General features: G+C 44.7%; 1 protein-coding gene across 4 annotated transcripts in view; it reads left to right on the top strand.

The window, feature by feature from the left end:
* Positions 1 to 15,216, top strand: part of znf827 (zinc finger protein 827) — a 48,173-nt gene extending 32,957 nt beyond the window's left edge. For 2 of the 4 annotated variants that reach the window (XM_031559241.2, XM_031559242.2), the window contains exons 8-13: positions 3,125 to 3,262; positions 3,978 to 4,149; positions 4,318 to 4,484; positions 5,814 to 6,005; positions 7,272 to 7,449; positions 10,540 to 15,216. In XM_031559241.2, coding sequence (XP_031415101.1) covers positions 3,125 to 3,262; positions 3,978 to 4,149; positions 4,318 to 4,484; positions 5,814 to 6,005; positions 7,272 to 7,449; positions 10,540 to 11,614 — 1,922 coding nt within the window. In that variant the 3' untranslated portion in view covers positions 11,615 to 15,216. The remainder of the gene's footprint in view (positions 1 to 3,124; positions 3,263 to 3,977; positions 4,150 to 4,317; positions 4,485 to 5,813; positions 6,006 to 7,271; positions 7,450 to 10,539) is intronic. The other 2 variants (XM_031559243.2, XM_031559244.2) reach the window with 2 other exon arrangements.
* The last annotated feature ends 9,903 nt before the right edge of the window (positions 15,217 to 25,119 follow it).

Raw genomic sequence — 25,119 nt, 5'->3', positions numbered from 1 at the left:
TGGGAGGAGAGAATAAAGCAGCAACCAACCAGATGTGACGTGATAAAGTGTCCCTCTCCTGCAGACCACTCCTGTGGCTCTGTGGTGTGAGGTCGCCCTCCCCTTGGCATAATGTCCTCCCCATGATCGCATTGAACACACACACACACACACACACACACACACACACACACACACACACACACACACACACACACACACACACACACACAGCTAAATGCCTCCGCACAGGAATGGTCATTTGCTGAAGTGTGTGAGTCACAGGCAGATGTTTTGGCTGATGACTGAATGACTCACAGGTTTGTGTGTGTGTGTGTGTGTGTGTGTGGTTGAGAGGGAGGGCGCTTTGAGTGGCCAGGCAGCATTTGGATTGCATCATCTGACTGCAGTCCAGATTTGAGCGTGGAGGGTGAACATTTAATTAAAGCTCCCTCTGTGGCACTCACTCTCGCCGACGTACAGCCCTGACTGCAGCCCTGCGCTCGCTAACGCCAGCCACCTCCTGAGCCTGCTGAGCCAGTGGCCAGCAGCTCCTGCAGCAGACGGGTCACAGACCCAGTACAGACCTGATGGGGAACCTTCAGGCGGGTCACCGACCCAGTACAGACCTGATGGGGGACACAGCAGACGGATCACAGACCCAGTACAGACCTGATGGGGGACACAGCAGACGGGTCACAGACCCAGTACAGACCTGATGGGAGACACAGCAGACGGGTCACAGACCCAGTACAGACCTGATGGGGGACACAGCAGACGGGTCACAGACCCAGTACAGACCTGATGGGAGACACAGCAGACGGGTCACAGACCCAGTACAGACATGATGGGGGACCTTCAGGCGGGTCCCTTCTAAAGGGGGGACCACTGCACCAATGGGAATGATGGCAGCATGCAGATCTTTCAGACCTGTCAGATGCATGAGTCAATTGACATACCTTTTGAAGATTTGATGATCAGAATTTTCCTAAGGTACTCTGTAGAGACCAGATTTAAAAAATAGCGTTTTTTCCCTTTCAAATGAAAGTAATTGGCTGTCTGCAAAACACTTACAAACTACAACGGTACTATTTTACAAGTTACAAGTTACAAGTATTTTATTGTCAGATGCACAGAATAACACAGGGTCAGACTGGGCACTGAAATTCTTAAGACAAGGCACCGCACAACATCCTACCATAACATAACATAGTATAACATAACATGACATACCCTGTACAAGTACTCTGAACATAATAGCAGCAGGGGAACATGAAGTTCCTGTTCAACAATTTTGTGTTGGCAAGGCTCTCAAGCACTAAACATATTCAGTTAGTCACAGTCAACAGGCAGCCTGTTGCTCTTAAACCACTAGTCCACTATGCATGGAACAGTAACAAGGAGGGGTTCTTTAGGACATTCTGTTGTTATTTATTGCTTTTTTATTTCTGCTATTATTTTAATGCTAACGCTATAGTGGTTGTCATGTGATGTTACAATTACTCTGTGAATCAAGATTTACAAGCAACCATTTGTCTGTATGGAATAATTTGGTATTGAAAATGTTCATTTGGAAATGTCCAACTTGATGAGAGCTGTTCAGCTGGAGCACCGGTAGCATAGGTGCCCTCTCTCCCTTATCCATAATAATGACTGACATCGGCATATTGGAATCTTTCATCTGACAAGGAGGTTGCGAGCCCCTGTGTTAATGAACAGGAAGACGCCATTAGAGTGCGAGTGGCCTCCGGTCCTGTCCACTCCTCCCACTCCAGCAGCACAGTAGGAGGCAACCCTGGTTCCCCTCCCCCACCCCTCTCCAAGGCTGCCGCAGACACTCAGCGCCCGAGTTGTCTGGGGTCCTGTCCGGTGTTTGGGCCTTGTCCCAGACAAGTGAGTGCACTCCAGTGCTGTCCTTCATGTTCTCCTCTCCAAGGCCAATACATCTGTTCTTTAATGGCCCCTATTAAATCCTCTCTAAAATGCCAAAAACGTCCCTCTCTCTCCACCCCCGCTTCTCTGTTTTCTTTTTCTTTGCCCCTCTCTCCATCTCTCTCTCTCTCTCTTCCCCGTGTTTTCTCCCACCTCCACCTCCTCCTCCTCTTCTCCTCCTCCTCGTCCTCCTCCTGCTCTGTCTCTCTGGCTCAGGTTCTCACTCTCCCCCTCTCGCTCCCTTCCTCCCCGTGCCTCCATCCATCGTGCAGTACTGGATCGCTTAGGACAGCATTTGCTAAAAACGTGCCTATTTACGAGCTGGCCATGACTCTAAACTTTTCGCCACACAACTGGGAAAAAAAAGGCAACAAATGTTTACTGTACAAGAACTGGCACTTGCTAGGATCTCCTGAATACTGCTGCTATCTAGACTTGCCGTCTCATCAGGCATTTGAGCACAGCACAGTTTTGAGTGTGTGCATCAGAGGACTCGGTGAGGGGTTGGCTTACCTTCATTGTGGGCAGCACATTGCTTGTTTGTGCTAGATTGCTCAAAGCCACGCGAAACAGATAATCGCTCTGTCTTTCTGATCTGAAGTGTCAGAGCTGGATTAGATTTGCAGGGGTGTGTTGATGGCACAGAGATGAGAACGCAGCCATGGCGCACGTTACCCACGTCCCTGTCAGACACACCGTGTATTCTTTATATTTATGTCTTCGTTTATTTATATATCTCTCTCCCCCCTCTCTATCCTTGGGGATAGGCTGATGTGGGAAGGAGTGGTCCTGCATTTTAATTGACTTCAGGCTTCCACCTTCATCAGAAGGTTAATTCTGGCACTCTCCTTGTAGGAAAGCACACTCTCACTCATCTCTCTCTCTCTCTCTCTCTCTCTCTCTCTCTCTCTCTCTCTCTCTCTCTCTTTGTATTCGTGCCGTGCTTTCTAAGAGTAGGGCATAGCAGTGAGATCAGTCCCCTACAGTTGGCCCTTCCTTTGGCCAACCTCAGGATTGCAGTGGGGAGATACCACAACACAGAACTTGCCCGTCTTCATTCTTTTTGAACAGACCTGTGTGTGTGTGTGTGTGTGTGTGTGTGTGTGTGTGTGTGTGTGTGTGTGTGTGTGTGTGTGTGTGTGTGTGTGTGCGTGTGCGTATGCGTATGCGTATGTATTTAAATTTACACTGCGTGTGTATGCCTCTGCCACAGACTCTGAGAATGCAAGTGAAGAGCCGGAGAACGGTTTGTCTCAGTGGAGACTGAACGAGCAGCTCTACCCGTGCCCAGTGTGTGGGAAAGTGTTTGGCCGACAGCAAACTCTGTCCAGACACCTGTCCTTACACACAGGTGAGCAGACACTTAAGAAGCTCAGTGCAGGGAATAGTCACCGTGAGAGTCTGTCTGTCTCTCTCTCTCTCTCTCTCTCTCTCTCTCTCTCTCTCTCTCTCTCCCCCCCCCCCCTCACACACTCACACACTCACACAGTCAGTCAGTCAGTCAGTCAGTCAGTCAGTCTGTCTCTCTCTCTTTTCTCTCTCTCTCTCTCTCTCTCTCTCTCTCTCTCGCTCTCTCTCACACACACACACACACACACACACACACACACACACACACACCATTAAATCCCAGGCGGGTGTTGTTTGTGGTGGTGAGTAAATAAGGTTGAGTAGACTGGATTACCCTCCCTTTAAAGAGATTAGACCTCTGATTAGTCTCTATGGGAAAAGTCACAGTAATTACAACCACCCCAAAGCACTACCCAGCTGATCTTAGAACAGCAAGACCATGTGCTTCCATGTAGTGTAGTGGGTTTGGTGGACTCCATTAACTGGTCTGAGGTCACACTTACAAAATATGTAATACCACGTCAGTAGACTTCACGATAACTTGGGAATCTTGCATTATTAAATTCCTCTGTCTGTCATTATTAGATCTCTCTCTCTCTCTCTCTCTATCTCTATCTCTATCTCTCTCTTTGTATGTATGTATGTATGTATGTATGTATGTGTGCGTTTCTGTCTGTCTGACTTCTCTCTGTCTTTCCATCTGTGTGGCATTGCAGATGAGAGGAAATACAAGTGCCACTTGTGTCCATATGCCGCTAAGTGTCGTGCCAACCTCAACCAGCACCTGACTATTCACTCGGTCAAGCTGGTGAGCACGGACACTGAACACCTTGTTAATGCAGTGACTGGGGAGAGCAATGATCGCAAAAGCTGCTCTTTCTATTACAGGTACAGTACATGTTGGCACATAGCCACCCCACACACTAATGGCAAATCACCATCAGCACACATTCAACCCCGCCCTCTCAAACTCACTGAACGCCTCTCTCCATCTCTTCAGGTGTGTGTGTATTTATTTTCCCGTTTGTGTGTGTGTTTGTCTGCCCTCTGCTGTAGCTGCCACGTGTGTGGTTTTCAGACAGAGCTCAATGCCCAGTTTGTGAGCCACATGTCCCTGCATGTAGACAAGGAGCAGTGGATGTTCTCACTGTGCTGCACCTCTTGTGACTACGTCTCTGTTGACGAGAGCGACATCAAGTCACATATAGCTGCCGAACACTCGGGTAAGAGACGCACACGAAACCCCACCACCTCTCATCAGTGATGCCCACACGACACCCACCTCATCAGTGATGCCCACACGACACCCATTGTTGAGCTTTTTGAACTCGCCAGGGCTGACACAGAAGTAGCCGATGACTCAGTTGGATATTTTCAGGACTGTGAAATGATTGTTTTATTTATTTATTTTCTCCTTAGTGTTGACGTAGAGGGTTCTGTGATTCAACCAATTTACTGCATTACTTTGTCACCTAATTTGATGCCCCTTCACGGGCATGGTCATATTGTAATAGGACATGGTCACATTTATTTATTTGACTTCATAAACTGTGACTGAAGCTGATCACAAAACAAATCTCTCTGTGACGGGCACAGAAAAAGTCCTTCTTTCACTCACTCACAACTTTTGACAGAGCTGTAGAGCCCTGAAGGTCTTGCACGCTGGTATTTTTGGGTTTAAACGTTGATGCTTTGACTGTGGTAAGATATCGTATGGTAAAGATATTGCAGATGAAGATTGGCAATATTTGAACATCCACACATTTGTTGGAGGGTTTGTGTGTGAGTTGCTGTGCTTCAGACAGTCTTAGCTGTGTCCTGATGCTTCTCGGCAAAACAGGTGCTCCCTTACCGCCCGGTAGTGACTAACCATTTAATCAGTTCACAAAAACATTAGTATCACCGCAGTTTACTATTATTTCTTCGTATTAATAGCATCGTTTGTCAGGGACATAGTGACCGTGGAAGAGAGGGAGCCTGGTGTGTGTATGCCTGTGTGTGCGTGAGAGAGAGAGAGAGAGAGAGGGATGAAGAAGGAGGGATTGAAATGACATTGACCATTACAGAAGAACAATGCATGTGTATGTGGTTGAGCTGGCATCAGCCATTTTATGAGCTTCAACAGCCCTTGGGAGCATTGTGTCCTGAGATGCTCCATCTTACTTGTGTTGACCATGCAGCCCCCACCCCCAACACACACACACACACATGCAGACAGTGTACGGATCAATACCGACACTCAGTCTTGATTGGTCTAGATGCTTAGGTACAGGCGCCATGGCAATGCAGCAAATGCAGTAACCTTCAGAAATATTCGCTACAGAGGAAGACGACCAACCTATTGAGAATTCCTCCCAGGACACATTGATGTTAGTATAACATTTAAAGTGTTCCCCTTTGCAAATTATATTAAAAAGCAGGCTCATATAGCAAAAGAAAAGCCTAAATTAAATAAATGTATATTTTACTGACGTTTTTCTCCCTGATTTTGTGTGTCACATTGATAGTACTGTTTAAGGGGACCTAAGGGGCGTGTTTCCCTCCGTCTACAGGTCTGTCTCGTAGTCCCCTGAGTGAGACGAAGAGTACGTCCTCCTCTCTGTCCGCCCTCAGTGACTCTCTCAACAGCTCCGAAGGCGGGGACGCCACCCCCAACAGCGAGGAGCTCAAGATTCTTCTGGCCCCACCCTCCACCGGCAGCCAATCAAGCTCTGGCTCAGGGTCAGACGAGAAGTCGGAGAAAGGTGAGCGGCAATCTGAGACTCCCTTTGGACACACTGCGTTGGTCTTTTTATTGGTCATTCATTCATGCAGTGATTTTCATTGGCTTTTCATAAGACAACTTCAGTAGGTCAAGGATAGCTGCACACTCTGAGAAGCCTGCTATTGAGGAGGCTTAAGGTTGGCCCAGTGTATTAAGAGAAAGGCTGCTGCTGTTGTTTTATCAGCAGTGGCTCATGCCAGCAGTTCTGCTGCCAGTGGTAACCCCACAGCTGATAGAGGCGCTACTGAAGGCTGTGCAGACACACAAGGCGCTCAGGGGTGCTGTAATGGCCTGTTTGACACTGGCCAGCGTGAGGATCAGACTCCCTCCGGTCTGGCCTGAGTGCCAGGAGAGCCGCGGCTGTCAAAAGCTGCTGCAGCAAGAGGCAGACCATCAGCTCTTTAAGTGACTTTGGCTGTTGGCACTTCAGGCCCCTCGATCCTGTTAGCGGCTTGGACCCGTTTAAGGAGGGCCAACCGGTGGTTAATGTGGACACTGTTAGGAAACACAAGCCTGAGGCCTACTGCTGGCTTAACTGGGCTGCCTTCAGTACTAATACATGCAAATAGGTCTTTAGTGTGGCAAAAACATTTGCGTGTCCACTTCAATCAAGCTAATAGCTGTTGTAATAAGCTGTAAGGCCTTATGAGTGGCTAATAGCTGTTGTAATATGCTGTAAGGCCTTATATGAGTGGCTAATAGCTGTTGTAATATGCTGTAAGGCCTTATATGAGTGGCTAATAGCTGTTGTAATATGCTGTAAGGCCTTATATGAGTGGCTAATAGTTGTTGTAATATGCTGTAAGGCCTTATATCGGTGGCAAAGCAACTTGCTTTGTGGGCAAAGAAACCTTTCTTCTTGGAAGTCCTTTCTGAAGTATTCATTGTGTCTTTTTAAATATGGCGACTTCATTCTTTAACTACAGTTTATTGTGGCTCTTAGAGGTTTGTAAACAAACACAGGGGGCCGCAGAAGTATGACTGACCATAGTGTAGTAATCAGAGCGTATGCACAACAAGGTCTGCATTCAGATGAACCTCAACTTCACATGAAGACAGAATAGTGTCCCCTTAGTGTGCGTATAACCCTGCTATGGACACTAAAGAGAAAACGTATGCACAGGGTGTTTCTGAACCACTTTGTATCTCTTTTCAAAGCTGCAACCTGCCTGGTAAACTTACGTTAGCAGCACTAACATGTAGCTATTTCTCTCTCTATCTCTCTCTCTCTCTCTCCTGCTGACAGGCTTTGAATGTGTGTTCTGTAACTTTGTGTGTAAGACACGGGCTATGTATGAGCGGCACCTTCAGATCCACCTGATCACGCGCATGTTTGAGTGCGACGTCTGCCACAAGTTCATGAAGACGCCTCAACAGCTGCTGGAGCACAAGAAGTGCCACACTGTGCCCACAGGAGGACTCAAGTAAGGAAAGCAAGTACCAGCTGCAGTTTCCCTCTCTCTCTCTCCTGCCCCGTCCAACAAACAAGCACACACTTATGTAGTTACTCACTCGCTCGCTCAGACAGCAAAACCTTTACTCGCTCACACACACACACCTTAGCATCCATCCAATATCAGAATGTGTACGCTGCCATACCATGGCATTAACAGGGTTACACTCCAATACACATTCTAGGTCTCATTTATGGAAATGAGCATAAGCTTCAGTCGTATTCATCAGTGCTCTACAGGATTGATCTACTGGTACGTTCCCCCTTTGTAGTTGTACTGAATAATGCATTTCTTGGCATCCAGTTTATTATAGCTTCATCTTTGTTTTTTAAACAATCCCTGCAGTAATGCAATAATGAATTCACTATGCCTTCTTTATGCCTAGTTATTGCAGTGGGCCAACAGCTGAATGAAAATAAGGATGTCTCAGCTAAAGTAACGTCCATTTGTGTATCTGTAATTTCATTTTGACTTTGGACCATTTTGACAGCACCTCTATGGGCTCCTTAAAAGACAGTTATTTGGTGGGTGTGTTCATTCACCAACATTGCTTAGGATTTCTCAACATATGTAGGTGGATGTGACCTAAATCTGGGTTTCCACTGTGGTCATGAGCCTAGGGTGATTTATTATTTTCATTGTGAAGAAATAACCATTACACTGTGTTGCCCAGATATCTACTAAAGTTGGCACACTAACCAGCGAGGACCGCACCGTCCTCTCTGATACCACCCCAGGAGGCGCTAGTGAGGCACTTGGAGTGGGCTTTGGGTCTGCTTGGGGTGGACAGTATGAACTCATTTAGCTCCCTAGCTGAGAGCTAGCCAGGCTTTCATACACTACCTTTTACAGGATGTTTTTCCTACATTACATGAACGACACCTCCAAAGTCAAGAAGGTCAAACAACATGCGCACACACACACACACAAATGCATACACAGTAACTGACAGAACCAATCTAAATGAATAAGTTGTCATGGAAATTGGTCAGTTCCAGTAAGTGGGGAAATGTGAGCGCTCTCCTAAAGGCTGTGGCAGGGCTGGTTAGATGCTGAGAGGCTGGTGGGCGTCTGATGGGCTGTGTGATGATATGTGTGTAACAGACGCCCGGACCAGCAGCAACACCCCATCTGCTGAGAGAGAGGCCTGCCAGCAACACTGAGCTCCAGTTCACACTGTTCATTCCCAGCCAGTCCGTCACACACACACGCACACACACACACACACACGCGCGCACACACACACACACACACACACACACACACACACACAGCACTCAAAAACATGTATGCATACACACACACACACACGCACAAACAGCACTCAAAACATGTATGCATACACACACACACACACACACACACACACACAAACACAAACAAACAGACTGATTTTCACTGAGACAAGTGCAAATTTATTATGAAAGAAAAACTCCCTCACTCCCAAATACCAAGTGAACAGAGTTCTAGCTCCACACACAGACATACACATCAAAGCACATGGGGCCACTTGTCCAAATAAGGGATGCCCAGAGTAATACATCTTTTAATTTGTTCCATTACGCTATGTCAGGGTGTCTATTTTGGCTTTGAAAATCTGTCATTGACATGTCTGTTTTGTCAAGTTTTTTTCTCTCACACACACACACACACAGTGGATCATGTTAAGTCATGTGTGTCTGATATCATTGCATCATCTGTCATTTGCAGCTCAGTGTCATGACCACCACATTAACAGATAGTACTACTAGTAGTAGTAGTAGTAGTAGTAGTAGTAGCAGTAGTAGTAGTCACAGAGCTAGTGGAGCACAGAGAGAGGGCAAATAGTAGCTTTAATTTTAAGAAGAGATCTCCGATAATCATTTGAATTTGGAATCATGTGAGTGTCACTGTCAAGGGTAAGTATAATCTAAATCAGTCAGTTCATCACATAATTATGAACCCTTAATGAACTGAACTACAGGTTCTAGGTGTACTTAAGGTGCAGCTGCTCGCCAGGAACTCGTCAGGAACTCTTTTTAGATATCTTTAACCAGTGGTGGTTGTTTGGTGCATGGGGTTGTGGAGAACCATGAGAGGGCCCTGGTTGCATGGCTGGGCACACAAATAGTGAGGCAGAATTCACCTGAATGCATGCTGAATGAGCACACAGAGACAGCTTCACATGGCAATTTGAGGGAAAAAAACAGCTTCATCTTAACATAACACACACACACACACACACACATACAAGCCTATGCATACACACGCATCAAGGCAATGCTGTCCTCTTTGTTGCCTTGTTTTTGAGTGTGAGTGAGGGTGTGCGTTTGCCAGAGCGTAGCGCTAGGGAGCGGGTGCTAGCGGAGTAGAGAGAGAGAGAGGGCAGGGGCTCTGTTGAGTGCTCGTTTCTCAGGTCATTCTGTTCTGCAGGGTGTGTGAGGCGATTTGGGGGCCAGAGCAGATGAAAGGGGCAATTTAAATGTAAGTGCCACTCATTTCTTCATTTGCCTTCATTTGCCTAAAAGAACAATCCCCTTCCTCACCTGTCCAATGTTTCATAAATACACACGCACACACACACACCCACCCACACACACATACAGATGATCAAACATCATATCTTGACCAGCTTAACACATGTACAAACATCCACAGAGCCACAGGAACAAATATTCCCATTTCATAATCTCCACTGTCTTTTTAAATGGTGTGACTCAATCATGCGTCCTGTCTCTGTCTGTGATCACAAACTTTCATTGGTCCAGTCTCTCTGTCCTTGCTGCTGTCTCCTACCTCTTCTCTCCGTGTATCTTCCCCTTTATTCTTCTCTTCCTCTTTCCTTGTTTTGGATGCTGTTCCAATGTCTTCCTATGTCCCGTCCCCCCCCAAACACACACACACACACACACACACACACACACACACACACACACACACATCCAGTCTTTATCCCACCCACTCTTCCTACCTTTCTCTATATACACGTATGGTCTTTCCTGCTCCTGTATTCTGGTGGTTTGCTTAGTATTGGCGTAAACCTCCATTCTGCGCTTGTGTCTCTGTGTCTGTGCCACTCAGGTGCCCATTCTGTGTGTACTCCACCAGCAGGCCCACGGCCCTGGAGTGCCACCTGAAGACCCACTGCAAGCCGGAGTACCGCTGCCGCATCTGCCAATCGGTGTGGGCAGACCAGGCCGAGCTGGAGGGGCACGCGCGTGCCCACAGGCTGGGCAACCACTACCGCTGCGAGCAGTGCGGCTACCTCTCCAAGACGGCCAACAAGCTGATCGAGCACGTGCGCGTGCACACAGGCGAGCGGCCCTTCCGCTGCGACCGCTGCAGCTACAGCTGCAAGCGCAAGGACAACCTCAATCTGCACAAGCGCCTGAAGCACGCCCCGCGCCAGAGCTACAGCTGCAGCCTCTGTCCCTTCACCACCACGCACCCCTTCGTCTTCAGCCGACACCTCAAGAAGCACCAGGGGGGAGGGGGAGGGGAAGGAAGTGCAGAGGAAGGCGAGGCCCAGCAAGGCAGTTCTTGCCTGGGCATGGGCATGGGCTTTGGCATGGGCATGGGCCTGGGCGTCGGGAGGGAGGCCCTGCTGCTACTGGAGGAGGAGGAGGCGGGCGTGGGTGTGGGCGGCATCAGCAGCGGGAGCGGCGGCAGTAACAGCAGCAGCCCCCTCATGAGCCTGACCGCCTCACAGGCCCTGCAGTCGGTGGCCCTGTCCATCAGGTGCAAGCAGCAGCAGCAGCGCCAGGGCCAGGGCCAGGGCAGCCTGCCTCTTCAGCACTACCTCTCCGCCAACGGCCTGGCAGCGCCCGCACCTCAGCCCCCGGCGCTGGCGTCTCCGTGGTCGCCGCGCGCCGGCTCGCTGGCTTCCAGCTACTACGAGCAGTACAGGAACTGTGAGCTGGCTCACCTCATCCCTCTCACCACGCTCTTCACCATGCGCCGCTTCACACCCCACGCCTTGCCCTCCTCCTCCTCCTCCTCCCCCTCCCCCTCCCGCTCTCCCTTCTCCTCCTCCCCGTGCCTCTCCAGACAGGGGCACGTGTCATCCCTCCATCCACCCAACTCTCCCGCCGCCGCATCTCTCAAACACTCCTTCCTGGCTTACCTGGGACTGACAGAGCGCGCTAAAACTGTCTGACTCCTTTCCTAGTTTTTCCTTTCACATTTCCCTGCATCGCTTCAACTCCCCTTGGGTCCTCCTGCTCCTCATCTCTGAACTATTAGGTTCAGGAACACTCATCGGTACCACTTAAAAGTGGTTCCTTTCCAATCAAGGGCAGCACATGTCCCAAATGCTGGCCAGAAGGCTAGACACGGTAGAGACAATGAACCATTTATCAAAACGAGAAGAAGGAAAAAGGCTACATGTACTGAATGCATTTATATCAAAGCTGCTTTGTCCTCTTGCTTATATCAATCCAGTTATTACTCTGTTTTGGTTTGTTTTTCTTTCTTCTCAGAAGTTTTTCAGTGACCAGGAAAAAAAAAACTTATAGTATGGCGTAATCCTTTTCTTCTTGACTAGGATTAAAAAAAAAAAAATGAAGAAGATTTTAAAGAAAAAGAAAAAAAAGAGAGAACCTGCAAGCGCTATTTTTTTGTGCATTTATGTCTTTTTGCCAAGCATCAGATAGCATGCCTATGTGTTAGAATGGGGTTTGATTTGACATCATGTATGGGCTTTTTCTATGATATAATCTCCCAGGGTGTTTAGAGCCCCTGCTCCCCAACCCAGTCCATGAAAGAGACTGCTTTCTATAACAAAAAACAAGTCTCCAAAGCCACGCCTCAAATCACGCACTTGATTATTTATCAGATTGTACATAGTTTTTGCATTCGTTTGTCGGGTGGGTTCCTTTTGGCGCTTCGTTCTCTCCCCTAACGCCGCTAGCTTGGCTTGGGTTTGTTTTTGTAGATTTGGTGAAACCAAACACATGAACACTAATCTCACCTGTCTTACGGGCTGCCCCTCCTTTCCTGCCCTGCACCGTGGAAGAGCCTCTCCTCTTCCCTGCTGGTGCCACTCTGATGACCCGTCGAGGGCTCTGCCACACCTGAAGCCTCCAGTGTGGCCAGCAGCATGCTGTAGCTAGTGATGCTACCATCCCTAACAGTCACCAGTGGCCGCTATCAGCAGTGCCATGACTAAGGCAGTGCAGTGCCCATCGACTTTCCCTTAAAGATAAGATGAAGGTTGGGTAAGCCCCCTGCGAATAGGTAATGTATTTAACAGAAAGCAAAGCTATGTCTACATTTCATCAGATATGGATTTGTTTTTGTTTTTGTTTTGTTTTTTCTTCGTGGAGGTGACTGGCAAGTCAGGGGAAACCCTGCAGACTCAGTCACCAAAGGCCGATTTAATGGTGCTTTTTGGAGGTTTTTTGTAATTTTGTGTAAAAAGAACTGTTCCCAAATGACTTGAATGAATGTATTTTATTTTCCTTTGGGTTCAATGTTAAAGTGATACAGAGGTAACTGGACTGAGTGGAACGTGAATTTGAGGATTGGTGAGTATATTATTGGTGGCCTTCTGTGTCCTGTTTCTGTTCAACTTTTTTGCATATTCAGTTTTTTTTGTTTTATTTTTGAATTTGTACTGAGCCTTTTAAAATGTAGAATATGAACATAATTATTACCTGTACTAGCAAAAATGGAGGAATCATTGAAAAATGGCTCCCAAGTGCAATGTGGATGCTGCCATTAAATTAGATAATGATGATGTATGTAGAAGCTTGGCCCTGCGGAAGTGGGCAGACATGGTACTGTTTTTGACCCCCCCCCCCCCCCTCATATATTTGAGTTGTGAATGCACTTCATCACATTTCAGAGACCGAAAGCACTTAGGCCCTAAAACGTCTAACATTTTGATGAAACCCATACATACACTTTAGAATGGTGCCGGTGTGTGGTTCTGATGAGAAACCAAGCTCATGAATATGCCTGCCCACCTGCTTTCTGTTGGCAGTTTACTTCTGGGAAATGGAAGGTAAATTGAAATGTTGATTTGATTGCTCTTATTGAAGGGCATAACCCATAGGAGGAAGATTCTCCTGTTCCTGACTCCTGTCTTTAAACTAAACAACAGAACCCAAATGAGGTGAACTCCCCTACACCCACCCACCCCACCACCCACCTCCCTGGTCCATAGAGGTATCCAGGCTAAATTGTGATACGCCAATTTTGCACAGTGCTGAAAATGTTGCACGTTGAAAAAAATAGAGGAACCTATTTATCGGAGCGAACGGAGAACATTTGACAACAGGAGAGAAATATAATCTAGCCATCGTAGCTCTCAGTACTGCACACTCCAAATTAAACCCAATCATCGAACCCGGGTCATCTTTTAAGTCATACTCCATCTCCCCACCCACCCATGTGTCCTCACAAGGTTTGGAATTTGTCTCAGCAATCAAATATAAATTACCTCATGAATTAATGGTCAGAAATCAGATGTGTAGAAATGAAGGGTTATTCTTATGCTATTAGTCACTGCTAGTTTTATATTTCCGAAGTGCTGTAAGGTAAAGGAATAATCACTGGCAAAGTGCCAATTTTGCCTCTCCACCTGGGTGAGTATAGGAGTGTTTTACTGGATGACCCCTTGCATCATCAAAGGGATTTATCATTTCTCCCATGTATATATTCTTTCTGTTGATTCTAGATTTGGTGAAGATATTCTTGGTGATTGACTGAGTTGTGTTACTGAATCAGTTAACAAGTGAGGATATGCTGGGCATCATTAGTCACCCAGTGACGACCTGACCCTGTGTCATGTTTTCCCCTTGTGTCTATGTTCAGCATGCAGTCCTGGTGCTATGTTGTAACGAAATAAGGAGTTCCCACTGCTTGATACAAACGGCTCCTTTCTCTACTCATATTTTCTACACGAGTGCCACTTAGTGGAAAGGAGTGGCCTGAGATCCCAGAAGACACAAGTCAAACTTGGCTCTTTGGGGTCCAATTCTGTGGACACGTTCTTCAAATAAATCCCAAGTGTCCATTTAGGAAAAGCCTACTTTTTGGTTTCTAATTCTTTAAGTCAGTCTGTCTTTCAACAACTACCACGTCATAGTCAAGCCAACAACAACAACAACAACAAAAAATCACGTGGGGTTTCTTTCTTTCTTTCTGCCCTCTCTCTGCTCCAGCAGGTGCAGAATCTGAGAATGGCTATGGCCTAGGCTATTCTTAAGCTGGTCTATTTTAAGCACTTATTTTAAAAACAATGTTTTGCCTGATCATAAGCAGCATCATTCGGCTTCTACTTTTTTTTTTTTTACATGTTTGTTTTCATACCTCCATTACAAGACTGACAAACTTTGCATGATATTGCTCTCTTTGTCTCTTTTCTAGTTCTTTGCACTTATTATGTTGTATCCTCTCAATACTAACTTAAACATGGTTTGCAGTTGACTGCGTTCATGATACTGTGCTGTCCACAGTCCGTTCGCTTAGCATTTTTCGCTGTATTTTATGACAAGGCTCAACTTTTTTTCTATTTTGTTCTACTTTTGGCACTTGGTGAAACAAATAATTGGTATGTGCTGTAAAAAAGCTTTTTTATGACTTCATTCTTAAGGCTGTACAGGGTTGTTTGTGACTGTAACTGGTAATTAGACCATTTGTACTTTTTATTTGGTTTTGTATTTGTTTTGGTTCTGTTATGGCATCCTTTTATGTTCTGATTGCCAGTTCTAAATGTAACAGAATTTGAAAGTAAAGCTCACATCAGATATTACAGTGAATGTCTCCTGTCTTCTCTCTCCAATCAAATGATTTCATGAAATATGGGCAAAGATCCTAAACGCCACGATGAGGCCAAAAAGAGTCATAATCCAGAAAATGATTTCACTAAGACTCAATACTCAATGTGTAAGGTTTCTCTTGCTTTACAAATACATATACAGCGCCCCATTGCTGTCCTCATTCTACAATTCAATACCTCCATTAAAGACAGGCACAGCATACCACCATAACTCTCTGCACTGGGTGTGTGTGTGGATGTGTGAGTTCAGGCTTTCAGAACGAAGCCAGAGGTGGGTCCCACCGCCTAATGAGAACAGATGAAGCAGAGACAAAGCGCTTGCCAGCATTACGCCATCCATTCATCTCCATTAGGCCTCTGGAGCTGCACTGCACCTCCAACCCCAGCCACACTGGAGCTGCCACACTCCCACAGACAGGGAGACGCACCGCACAAAACTCTCTGGCAGACACAACATGCACAAACACACAGGACACCTTGCTACATAATAAGTTCTCACTTGGAGAAAAAAACGAAATATATATATGTATGTATATATAAACACAACCACACTCACAGAATACAGGTACATTGGAAAAAGACCAACACACAAGTAGAACAAATAAGAGGATGAGCGACCTACCTGACTCATATCATCCACACACACATGCCAAGCAGCCTGAGAGAAGTGACGAGACAAAGTCATATATCGGCAGAGAGGGCAGCTGTGTGATGCCTGGGCCAATCAGTCATTCCACTATAGGCATACATGCAGCGGTTGTGTACTGATGCAACCCTGGGAAATAAGCCTTTACTATATCTCTACACTAAAGTCTATGGCAATTCTGTGTATGTGTGAATCCCCTTCAGCACACTGACTGTGGCAAGTGAGCCTGACCCCACAGCTGACCAGTCACACAGGCAGACACTCAAGATGGAGCCCTGCAGGTTGAGAGTGGGTCTGTGAGCTTTTGCTTCTAGAAGCTTCCATGTGGAGGCTTGGGAACTGATAGTACGTAGACCCGCTTTGACTCTAATGAAGCCCTCTCTCTCGCAGGTTCTAAAACATCTTAATTAACTTCAAAGCAGAACCATGGGGACCAAAGAGCTTAACTTGCTTCTGCCAGAGCGGATGTGCTGATCAGCAAGTGTGTATCTTGTAAAGGGGAGTCACACATGCGCACACACACTAACTATCTAAAGACCTGTACAATAAACTTATTTTAGCCATGTTCAAAACAACACACACAATGAATCAAAATCATGCATGAAGATGCATTTATATATGAACGACAGAATGTATGCAGTGTTTGACTATGACTAGCTGATGTGGAGCTGATGATGTTGTTTTTAGAGTTTATAATTCTGATCTGAAAAATGTACCAAAAAAACTAATATCAGTTAATCTCTCATCAGTTATCAGTTAATATCAATACGTATAATTAAGTGACATTTAACTCGTGGTGGGGGGAAATCAGTAACGTTGCAATATTTATTTTTGTGTCATACTAAATGTGAATCTTCACATTTATTCAATCACATTATTTGTAATGTTTAAAGGTACTTTAACCTATTTAGATAATAAAAGCCATTACTTTTATAGAATATTATATGCAAATGAGAAGTTATTTATTTTGAAAGGCATCACATTCACAATGGACTATTTAAATTGGACATACACTTAAATTTGATTTTTTTTTTACTTGTTTGGTGATTATTTATTTGTTTACTTACATTTGTTGTATGGACACATGCCCACCCAAGGTCAATGGGCATGATGCCAACAAGTCAGTTATTTTTACCTGTGAGGGGCAAGCAATGACATAGCTAAATATCTCCTGTGTAAAGGTCCTACTGTGAATCATTCTCACAATGGCTCTCTGGAACACTGCATTACACAGTGGTTAGCGTCACAGCCTTCTAAGAGGTCGACCAGGTTTGTTTCCCGGCTGTTTTGCAGGATGACCATGTAAGTTGCTTTGGATAAAAGCGTCTGCTAAATAACAGACTTTTACCCTTACTGGGAGTTAGTTACTGTTTTTACACTCTAAATGCAAAATAATGGAGATGGTTATTTTCCTCTAAAAGTAAAACTAAATGCATAAATAAATAACCCGTAAATAACTTATTCTATTACAATTTTGTTTTTATTTTGCCTCAGGCAAAAAAGAAGTGTGACAGAAACAAGAGGCTAAAATGCAGAAAGTACTTATTTCTTAAAATTACTATTGTCCAATATTTCCTCCATCCTCCATATTCCAATCATCCTATTCCCATAGACACACACACACACACACACACACTTAAGAAAGAGTCCAACAGTAGGATATTTGTTAATATATCTGTCTCGAAAGAATCATTGATAATTAAAACACAACATTAGAATTATTATTGTTATTGTTATTACTACAGTACTTTGAGGTTTTTTTATGCCTTGAGAGATTAGCTATGTGTTATGTCATGTCATAGACCTTCATTTTTACATCTAAGTAACTATGTAAATTGTGTCAGAGTCCGTACAGTAGCAGTTATGGATTGAAACATGTAGCTTGCAAAGACTTTTACTGAGATTGTGATTTACAATATGACACACCTTCACCACTCTACATGAAAACTAGGCCATGTTGATGTCATAAAATATGAAGTGTCGCTGTGTTACTGGGGAAAGCAGGTTAAATGTTGGCAGGGAAAAAATGCTCTTGACTGAATTTGAAATGAAGCAAATATTCTGGGGGAGAAAATTCAAGCTGGGCAAGATTCCGGGCAGAAAATATAGGGTTAAGTCAGCACAGACCACTGAAGAGACTGAAATGCCATAGCCGATGAGCTGGACCTGTATGCAACATAGGGGGTAGAAGCATGCATGCAAATCCGTCATACATTAAGCGACTGAACCAAATGAATAGAACAATGAGCCGTATGTTGACAGACACTTACAGTAGCCTCCACTGAGGTCAGCACAGAGGCTTCTCTGAGACCTTGGCTTTGTGTGTATGTGTGTGCTTGTCTATGGTTGGACAGCGAGGTGAGTTTTTCTAGGCATCACTGTGGCTGCAGCTGTCTGCTCAGCACAGACCTCTGACACGAGCGCATGAAAGTTGGCAGCAGACGATCGATCGGCCGTTGGCTTTTTTGTTTGTAGGGTTGAGGCCGGCCCCGGCTTCATTACACACCAAGTCCAGCCACAGGGGAGTCTCTCTCTCTCTCTCCCTCTCTCTCCCTCTCTCTCTCTCTCTGTCTCTCTCTCTCTCTTTCGCTCTCTCTCTTATTCTCTATGTCTCCTGTGTTTTCCTCTTTTTTTTCACTGTCTCAGTACCTATTTTACACACTCTCTCTCTCTCTCTCTCTCTCACTCCCTCATGCTGCAGTGGGCATTTCCAGACCAGAGGAGCTTCCTCCTGTTTGCCAAAAGTGTAATCCTGCCATGACCCTGAATGACCCCACCTCAAGAGGAAAGCTGCTTAGAGGAGGGGTTTGAAGGGAGGGTTGCATGTCTGCAGGAAACCCCCAGCTGCCTGGCTGCTTCTAACCCCCCCCCCCCCACACACACACACACACACACACCCCACCCCCGTGTGTCCCTCTCTGTCTCTCTTTCTTTCTTTCTTTCTTTCTTTCTCTCTCTCTACAGCTCTCTCATTCTCTTAGTCTCATGTGTTTGCTTGCAGCATCAATATTTCCCAGGCTGTCTCTCTTCACCTCAGTGCGGCCAGGCCAGACCTGAGTGTATGAAGAGGCACTGCGTGCTAAGTGAAGACAGATTCCCTGCTCTTGTCTCGGAAGAGAAAAACAAACGGAACAGGGCATGGAAAAACACTCCAGGAGGAATTTCAAAAAAAAAAAGGGGGAAAAGAAATACCAAGCTCTGGAATCGATTATCTCCTCACAAATATCGCAGACATAGAACGTTTGGTGGATTAAGTTTCGAACTGAAACTCCCATCAGGCGTTTAGTCTGTCCTCTAAGGAGGGTATCTGTTGGCTCTGTCCTCCTCTGGGGGCTGTGCTTTGGGTACATTTGCCAGTGTGCAAGTAAGTAATCAAGAACATTACCGTATGGGTCTTTTTACTGTAGCGCATATGTGTTAGAGAAGGTCACAGAAACTAAAGGCATGATGTGTAGCCTATACTGTATGTGGCCAAAAACACAGTAATCGTTCAACAAAGGGGGGCGGTTGGACAGATAATCTGCAGCATATCTAACTCCTATACAGGGCATAAACAAGACAAGTAGGGACATGTATTTCCTGTCAGCCCTGACCCAGCTAACCTCAACCTCGTCAAAGCCCCCTGTGGCGCGATCCTCTACTGTAGATGAGGCTAGGATTATACCACCATGGCACAGCAGGGGGTTTGACAATTTGGAGGTGCAACAGAGGAGAGGGGCATGGGGCAGACGAAGACCGAAAGGAGGTTTGTTTTGATGTTAACACAAACTGCTTAACATCATAAACATATTGTAGCCCATCCAACCCGTGAGTGCATAAGTAATAGTGAATGTGAATGTGGCTATACCTACAATCACAATTTAAAGCCTAACCGTGCCTAAGATGGAAAAAGAAATCAATTGAGACACTGACAGTGAACCTCGGCATACTCGAGGGTTACCATGGCACCAAAGCCCACAAAGCAATCGTGGGGTCACTAGGTCTCCATGGATACGTAATCATCAGCTGAAGCATAATAACATCAATACCCCATAGCTATGCTCTGTAGAAACACTGACAGACAAACAAACCATTTATTTTCCTCTCAATCTTTTGTGCAGATGTTTGGATATGAAATGTGTATTTAAGAGAATGATACAGGAGGACGAAAGGGAGCATATTTAAAATGGAGATGATTTTTATCATGTAAACTACCAGTCAGCCACTCTTCCCCTTGTCTCTTGTTGATCTCAAACAGCAGCATATGCTTCCTGTCCATCTGCAATTGGCTAGCCTTGCACTGTCCTCTGTATGGCAAGTGGTATGAGGGTCAGATGGCATAAAGGGGATGTCTGGGGGGGGGGGGGATCCCCAACACCTCCAGGTGGCAGCATTGTGCCTCTTTAAAGTTAATCTGCAACGCTGACCGTGAAGGGGAAACGGTTATCTAGGTCAGGACTCAATGTTCTCAGTTACAGATTCCAAGCAAGTCTTTGCATTACATATTTGAAGATCTAAAAGAAAAAATTATATTGTACAGGTGTTTCATAACAACACATACCTTCACCCATAACAGATGCATTTCACCTTCTCTTGCTAGAGACGGCCAAATGGCCTTGGAAGAAAGAATGAAGTAAACTAGAAATCTGGATTATTTTGCATAAACCATGTGATTACAGTAATTGAAAGCCCTTCCAAAATCAATTAAGGCCCTCTTACACTCTTTAGCCTTCCTATTAAGATTCTGGGAATTCAGCCATCAATGCAGATTTTTAAGGGAGAACAGGTCAAACAAATGATCTATCCAGGAGTTAATTTCATCCCCTACCACTCTCTGACTCTTTAAGTAAAGCTGAGAAATCTGCCAAGTAGCCAAATGTCATTCCATGTCAATTTGTCAGAAAAGTTTTACACCTTACCATCTCAGATTTGTGTGAATTTTTTATGCTATAAATATAATTTGGCTATTTAGCACATTTTGAAAATATTAGATCAAAATGTCTATGAGGTTTCATTGGAGAAATAGTAATTGAAGAGCATATTAGCATACATGTAGACAAGGACCATGATAGCATTTAGTCTTAATGCTAATGATGTTGAAGGTTAACAAATTTGTTGTAGATTCAGAGTTGTCCAAATAAACCCAACTGTAAGTTTTATCCCAGGTAGGCCTACATATAATTTCATTTCTGATTTCAAGCTAAAAAGTTAGTTCACTGCTGTGTGTACATAATGTTGACCTAGGGAAAAATGACACTTGAAAATTGTTAACGAGGTAAATCCTGTAGAAACAGGAATGTTATTTGATCATTTTTAAGAAGCAAAATGATCCGATGAACTGACACATGACCCTAAAGTGAAATCTGACTAATAGATACATGTAGCACAGACCGTAACAACATTTGTTTTGAACTAATACACAAAAAGACAGAAGTGCTGAGAATGGACAGAGGAGAGCTTCCTGCCCTTTGTGTGGTGAATACATCATGGAGGTGGATGCGATGGACCCCCATCTGTCTACTCAGTAGATCCACTTCAGACTGCACACGCTAGATCAATGAAGGGATTCATAGAGGGATGAGACACACACTAGCATGTTTGTCATACAGATGATTCTCCGTGCATACAAGTGCAGACACGTGAAGCGATCACATGAAGCACTGAATTAATCAGAGGGCAACTAAAAAACAAATAAGCAGGCATTCGGAAATGTACAAACAACTTTAAACAAAGCTGTTAATGAAATAAATGTCTCATGTGACTTTCTATTCACACAAATAAAGGGCGTTTTCTTACGTTGGCAAAAAAAGTCATTTTATTCACTGCACCGGGCCCTGGAGTCTTTCTAATAGGACATGCCACTGATCACACCCTATGGCATATAAAAGGGAAACTCTAAGTGGTTTATTTTAATATTTGCACTCTCTAGCTTACATAGATGCACACACCAAACACAGAATACATTTTTAAAAGCTTGAATGGGAAAATGGAAAACACCTGTCTCTATGGTTAGTGCCAGAAGCAGTGGGCTAGGTTGTTGGTGCCCATGCCAGACCAGTGGTGCCGTGTGGTCAGCACAAGTTTACCCATCTGCCCATACCAGTAGGAGTGCCCTCTCTCCACTTGTCCAGCAACCAACCAATGGGGGCTCCAGCTGAGCCCTGGCACTGCTCCCAGACATGTCAGCCTGGCGTGACAACACTGGCCTCTCCTCAGCTCTTACACTCTCCAGCCCCAACTCCGTCTGCAGTCATGACCTACATGCACACACCCACACCTGTCAGAGAGATCAGTCAGGCCATGTGCTTTCAGTCCAGGTACTGCAATCCAGCAGGGTCTGCTTGTTCAAGTGTAGGTTCCTGTCTTAAACAGGAAGTGATATATTGTCAGGTGCCCTTCGCTTACTTAACATCACTTATTTTCAAATGGTGGATCTGTGAATGTGATACTTAAATCAGTTATTAGTTATTAGTTAAGAGTTATTAACTTCACTGTACAATGGTAACTCACAATATCAGCAAAATCTGAAACGTTATAACATAATAAAGTACTCTTTGGTGTTTTCAATAGTGATATTTGTTTTGTCGGGCGATTCAGGAAAGCTGTTATTCCAAAAAAGGTAAATTTCATGAATTGAAATGAGCAATTTTGATATTCATAAATCCTCCATTTAAAAAAACCGAGATTGGAACATCAAATGTGGGCTTTCAAAGGCTCTCATTATAACCTTTCAAACTTGACGTAAATTACATACCTTTCAAACTTGACATAAATTACATACCTTTTAAACTTCACATAAATGAAATCAAGCCAGTGAGGACCGTCAGCACCTCATCAACTAACCAAATTCACAAGCTTTCTAGCAATCAAAACAAGGCAGGATTTTAATCAACTTACCACACTGCACACATACCTGATTGGATTACAGCTGGTGTCAGTGGTGTCACCACACACAGTAACGGTACAAGTGCAGGTGTTGGATGCAAAACTGACAAATATCATCTTCACAAAATCAACAAAAGCAAAAAAAAAAAAAAAGAATGGCAGATCGTTATGCGTAGTCCAGCATGTAGTGAACACAACATTTATTGACCACAAGAGATGTGATATGATGCAATTGATAAGGCCATAGTGATGGAGCCCCTATCAGCCTGCGTGTTCAATTGATAAGGTCATAGTGATGGAGCCCCTATCAGCCTGCGTGTTCAATTGATAAGGCCATAGTGATGGAGCTCCTCTCAGCCTGCGTGTTCAATTGATAAGGCCATAGTGATGGAGCTCCTCTCAGCCTGCGTGTTCAATTGATAAGGCCATAGTGATGGAGCTCCTCTCAGCCTGCGTGTTCAATTGATAAGGCCATAGTGATGGAGCCCCTATCAGCCTGCGTGTTCAAACTGGCCTTCTTGCTCTTTCCACGCAGCATGGGATACTAAAATTGCACATCAAATAATTTTATGCTCAAATTGTATTTTTCTACAAACAAATACAATTCACTGTAACCCAAACTGAGTATGGTGAGAATTCCCACCTCCTTATTCACTCACTCACACTCATCCAAGTATGCAAAACAAAACAGTTCCATTTTTCAGTGACGCCATCACCTTCTGTCCTCTTCTGATGGAGGGGTGCCTTGACACCACCGCCATTTAACCAAACCCCTAAAGCAGTCTGGATATATGCTCTTTCATTCAACACCTGCTCCATGTATCCATGGATTATTTTTGCCGTATTTAACGTCAAACAGCAGATAACTCCAACCTCTAGCTCATGACAAAATGCAAACAGCCTACCTTTGTGTTATTTAATTCACCAGGTAGAATAATGACAATGATACTTATTTTCAGTAGCGGAAGAGTAAAGACAACAGACAACTGTTCTGCAAAGTTGTGTAACATAAGTAAGGTACAGTTTATGCAGAGCCTGACCTTTGGTAGGAAGACTGTTCTGGTTCTTCTGCTTCTTCGGGGCACAGGACAGCTATATCCAGATACTTTTTACTTTACTTTGTTGATGCTAGTCATACGCAGCCTCTTTAACTGAAGCCTGTGAAAGCCTGAAAAATAACAGCTGAAAAGGTTCCTCAGACTTGACCTGACAGACTTTCCAAATTTCGTTGTATGCGAATACAACGACAATAAAGGCTTTTCTATTCTAATCACAATGCAGGCACACAATTGAGAGTATTACTGGTTTATATTATACACCTATTATTAAAGATAAATATGGAGGACACTGACCTCAAGTCATTTTTAAAGTTAGGCACAGGTTATTAGAAAGATAGCTTGTCTTATCAGCAGTGGTCTTTGCTACCGTCCACTAAGTTGCTCGTGGCATATTTATCATCCCAGAATGACTAAGTCACACCTACCCCCAAGAGACTGTGCTGCAGATAGCCTCGGCAGAGGAACAATGTATTAGTGAACAAGAGACTAATACTAAGCATGAACAGCCACGTAGGATACGACGGCATCAATGATATTGGGTGCACATTTTTCAATTTTTTTTAAATGCAGACATGACAATGATCACAATGTTGAGCTAATTCATTTTGGTATATTCCTTAATATCAGTAGATGTAACAATCAAATCTATCCACCCTGGGTATCTATGTGTCTGATTGGCATTTTTTTATATATATTAATAATATAATGCTATACAGGTTTTTGAGTTGTTTTAGAAGCAAGTCATTTTTTTTCATCCTCAAACTCATCATGATGGCATACAAGCATATGAGGAACAGATAACCCCCCCCCCCCCACCGGCTCACACTATAGCCACCCAGGCTATTCACACTCTAGGTTTTGTGATCTGGGTCCGAAACCTGCTCCAATGTAACATTTCACAACAGCACATCGCCAAATATGACAGTTGGCAAGCAAGCTATCGCTCATCTCTGCCAAATGTGCTGTTACTGGTGTTTGCAAGGATGTTTTGGACTCCTTATTGCTGCTTTAATCCAGATGACATTAAGACTGCAGGACCGGTAGCATCCACCTCTCTGACAGACCTGCTTCTCTCTGTGCTCCTTTGTTTTCAAAGCTGACATTTCTATCTATGTCAGCAGGATGTTGCTACAGACCTCATAGGAAAGAATGCCGGCCCTGAGGACACTGTGCAGCTGAATTCAGTTAGGTGGGCAGAGCCAGGGCAATTAGAGCCAGGATTAGAAGTGGTTGCCTTTGGTGGCCTTAGGGGGCGCTCACTCCCATCTTTTGGAGGCTTTTTGCAAAATAATGGATTCGTGCAGCAGCGG

Source organism: Clupea harengus, chromosome 22 (genome assembly GCF_900700415.2).
Source record: "Clupea harengus chromosome 22, Ch_v2.0.2, whole genome shotgun sequence".
Classification (NCBI taxonomy): Eukaryota; Metazoa; Chordata; class Actinopteri; order Clupeiformes; family Clupeidae; genus Clupea; species Clupea harengus.
Note: the sequence above shows the minus strand (reverse complement) of the source record. Positions and strands in the feature narration are given on the sequence as shown.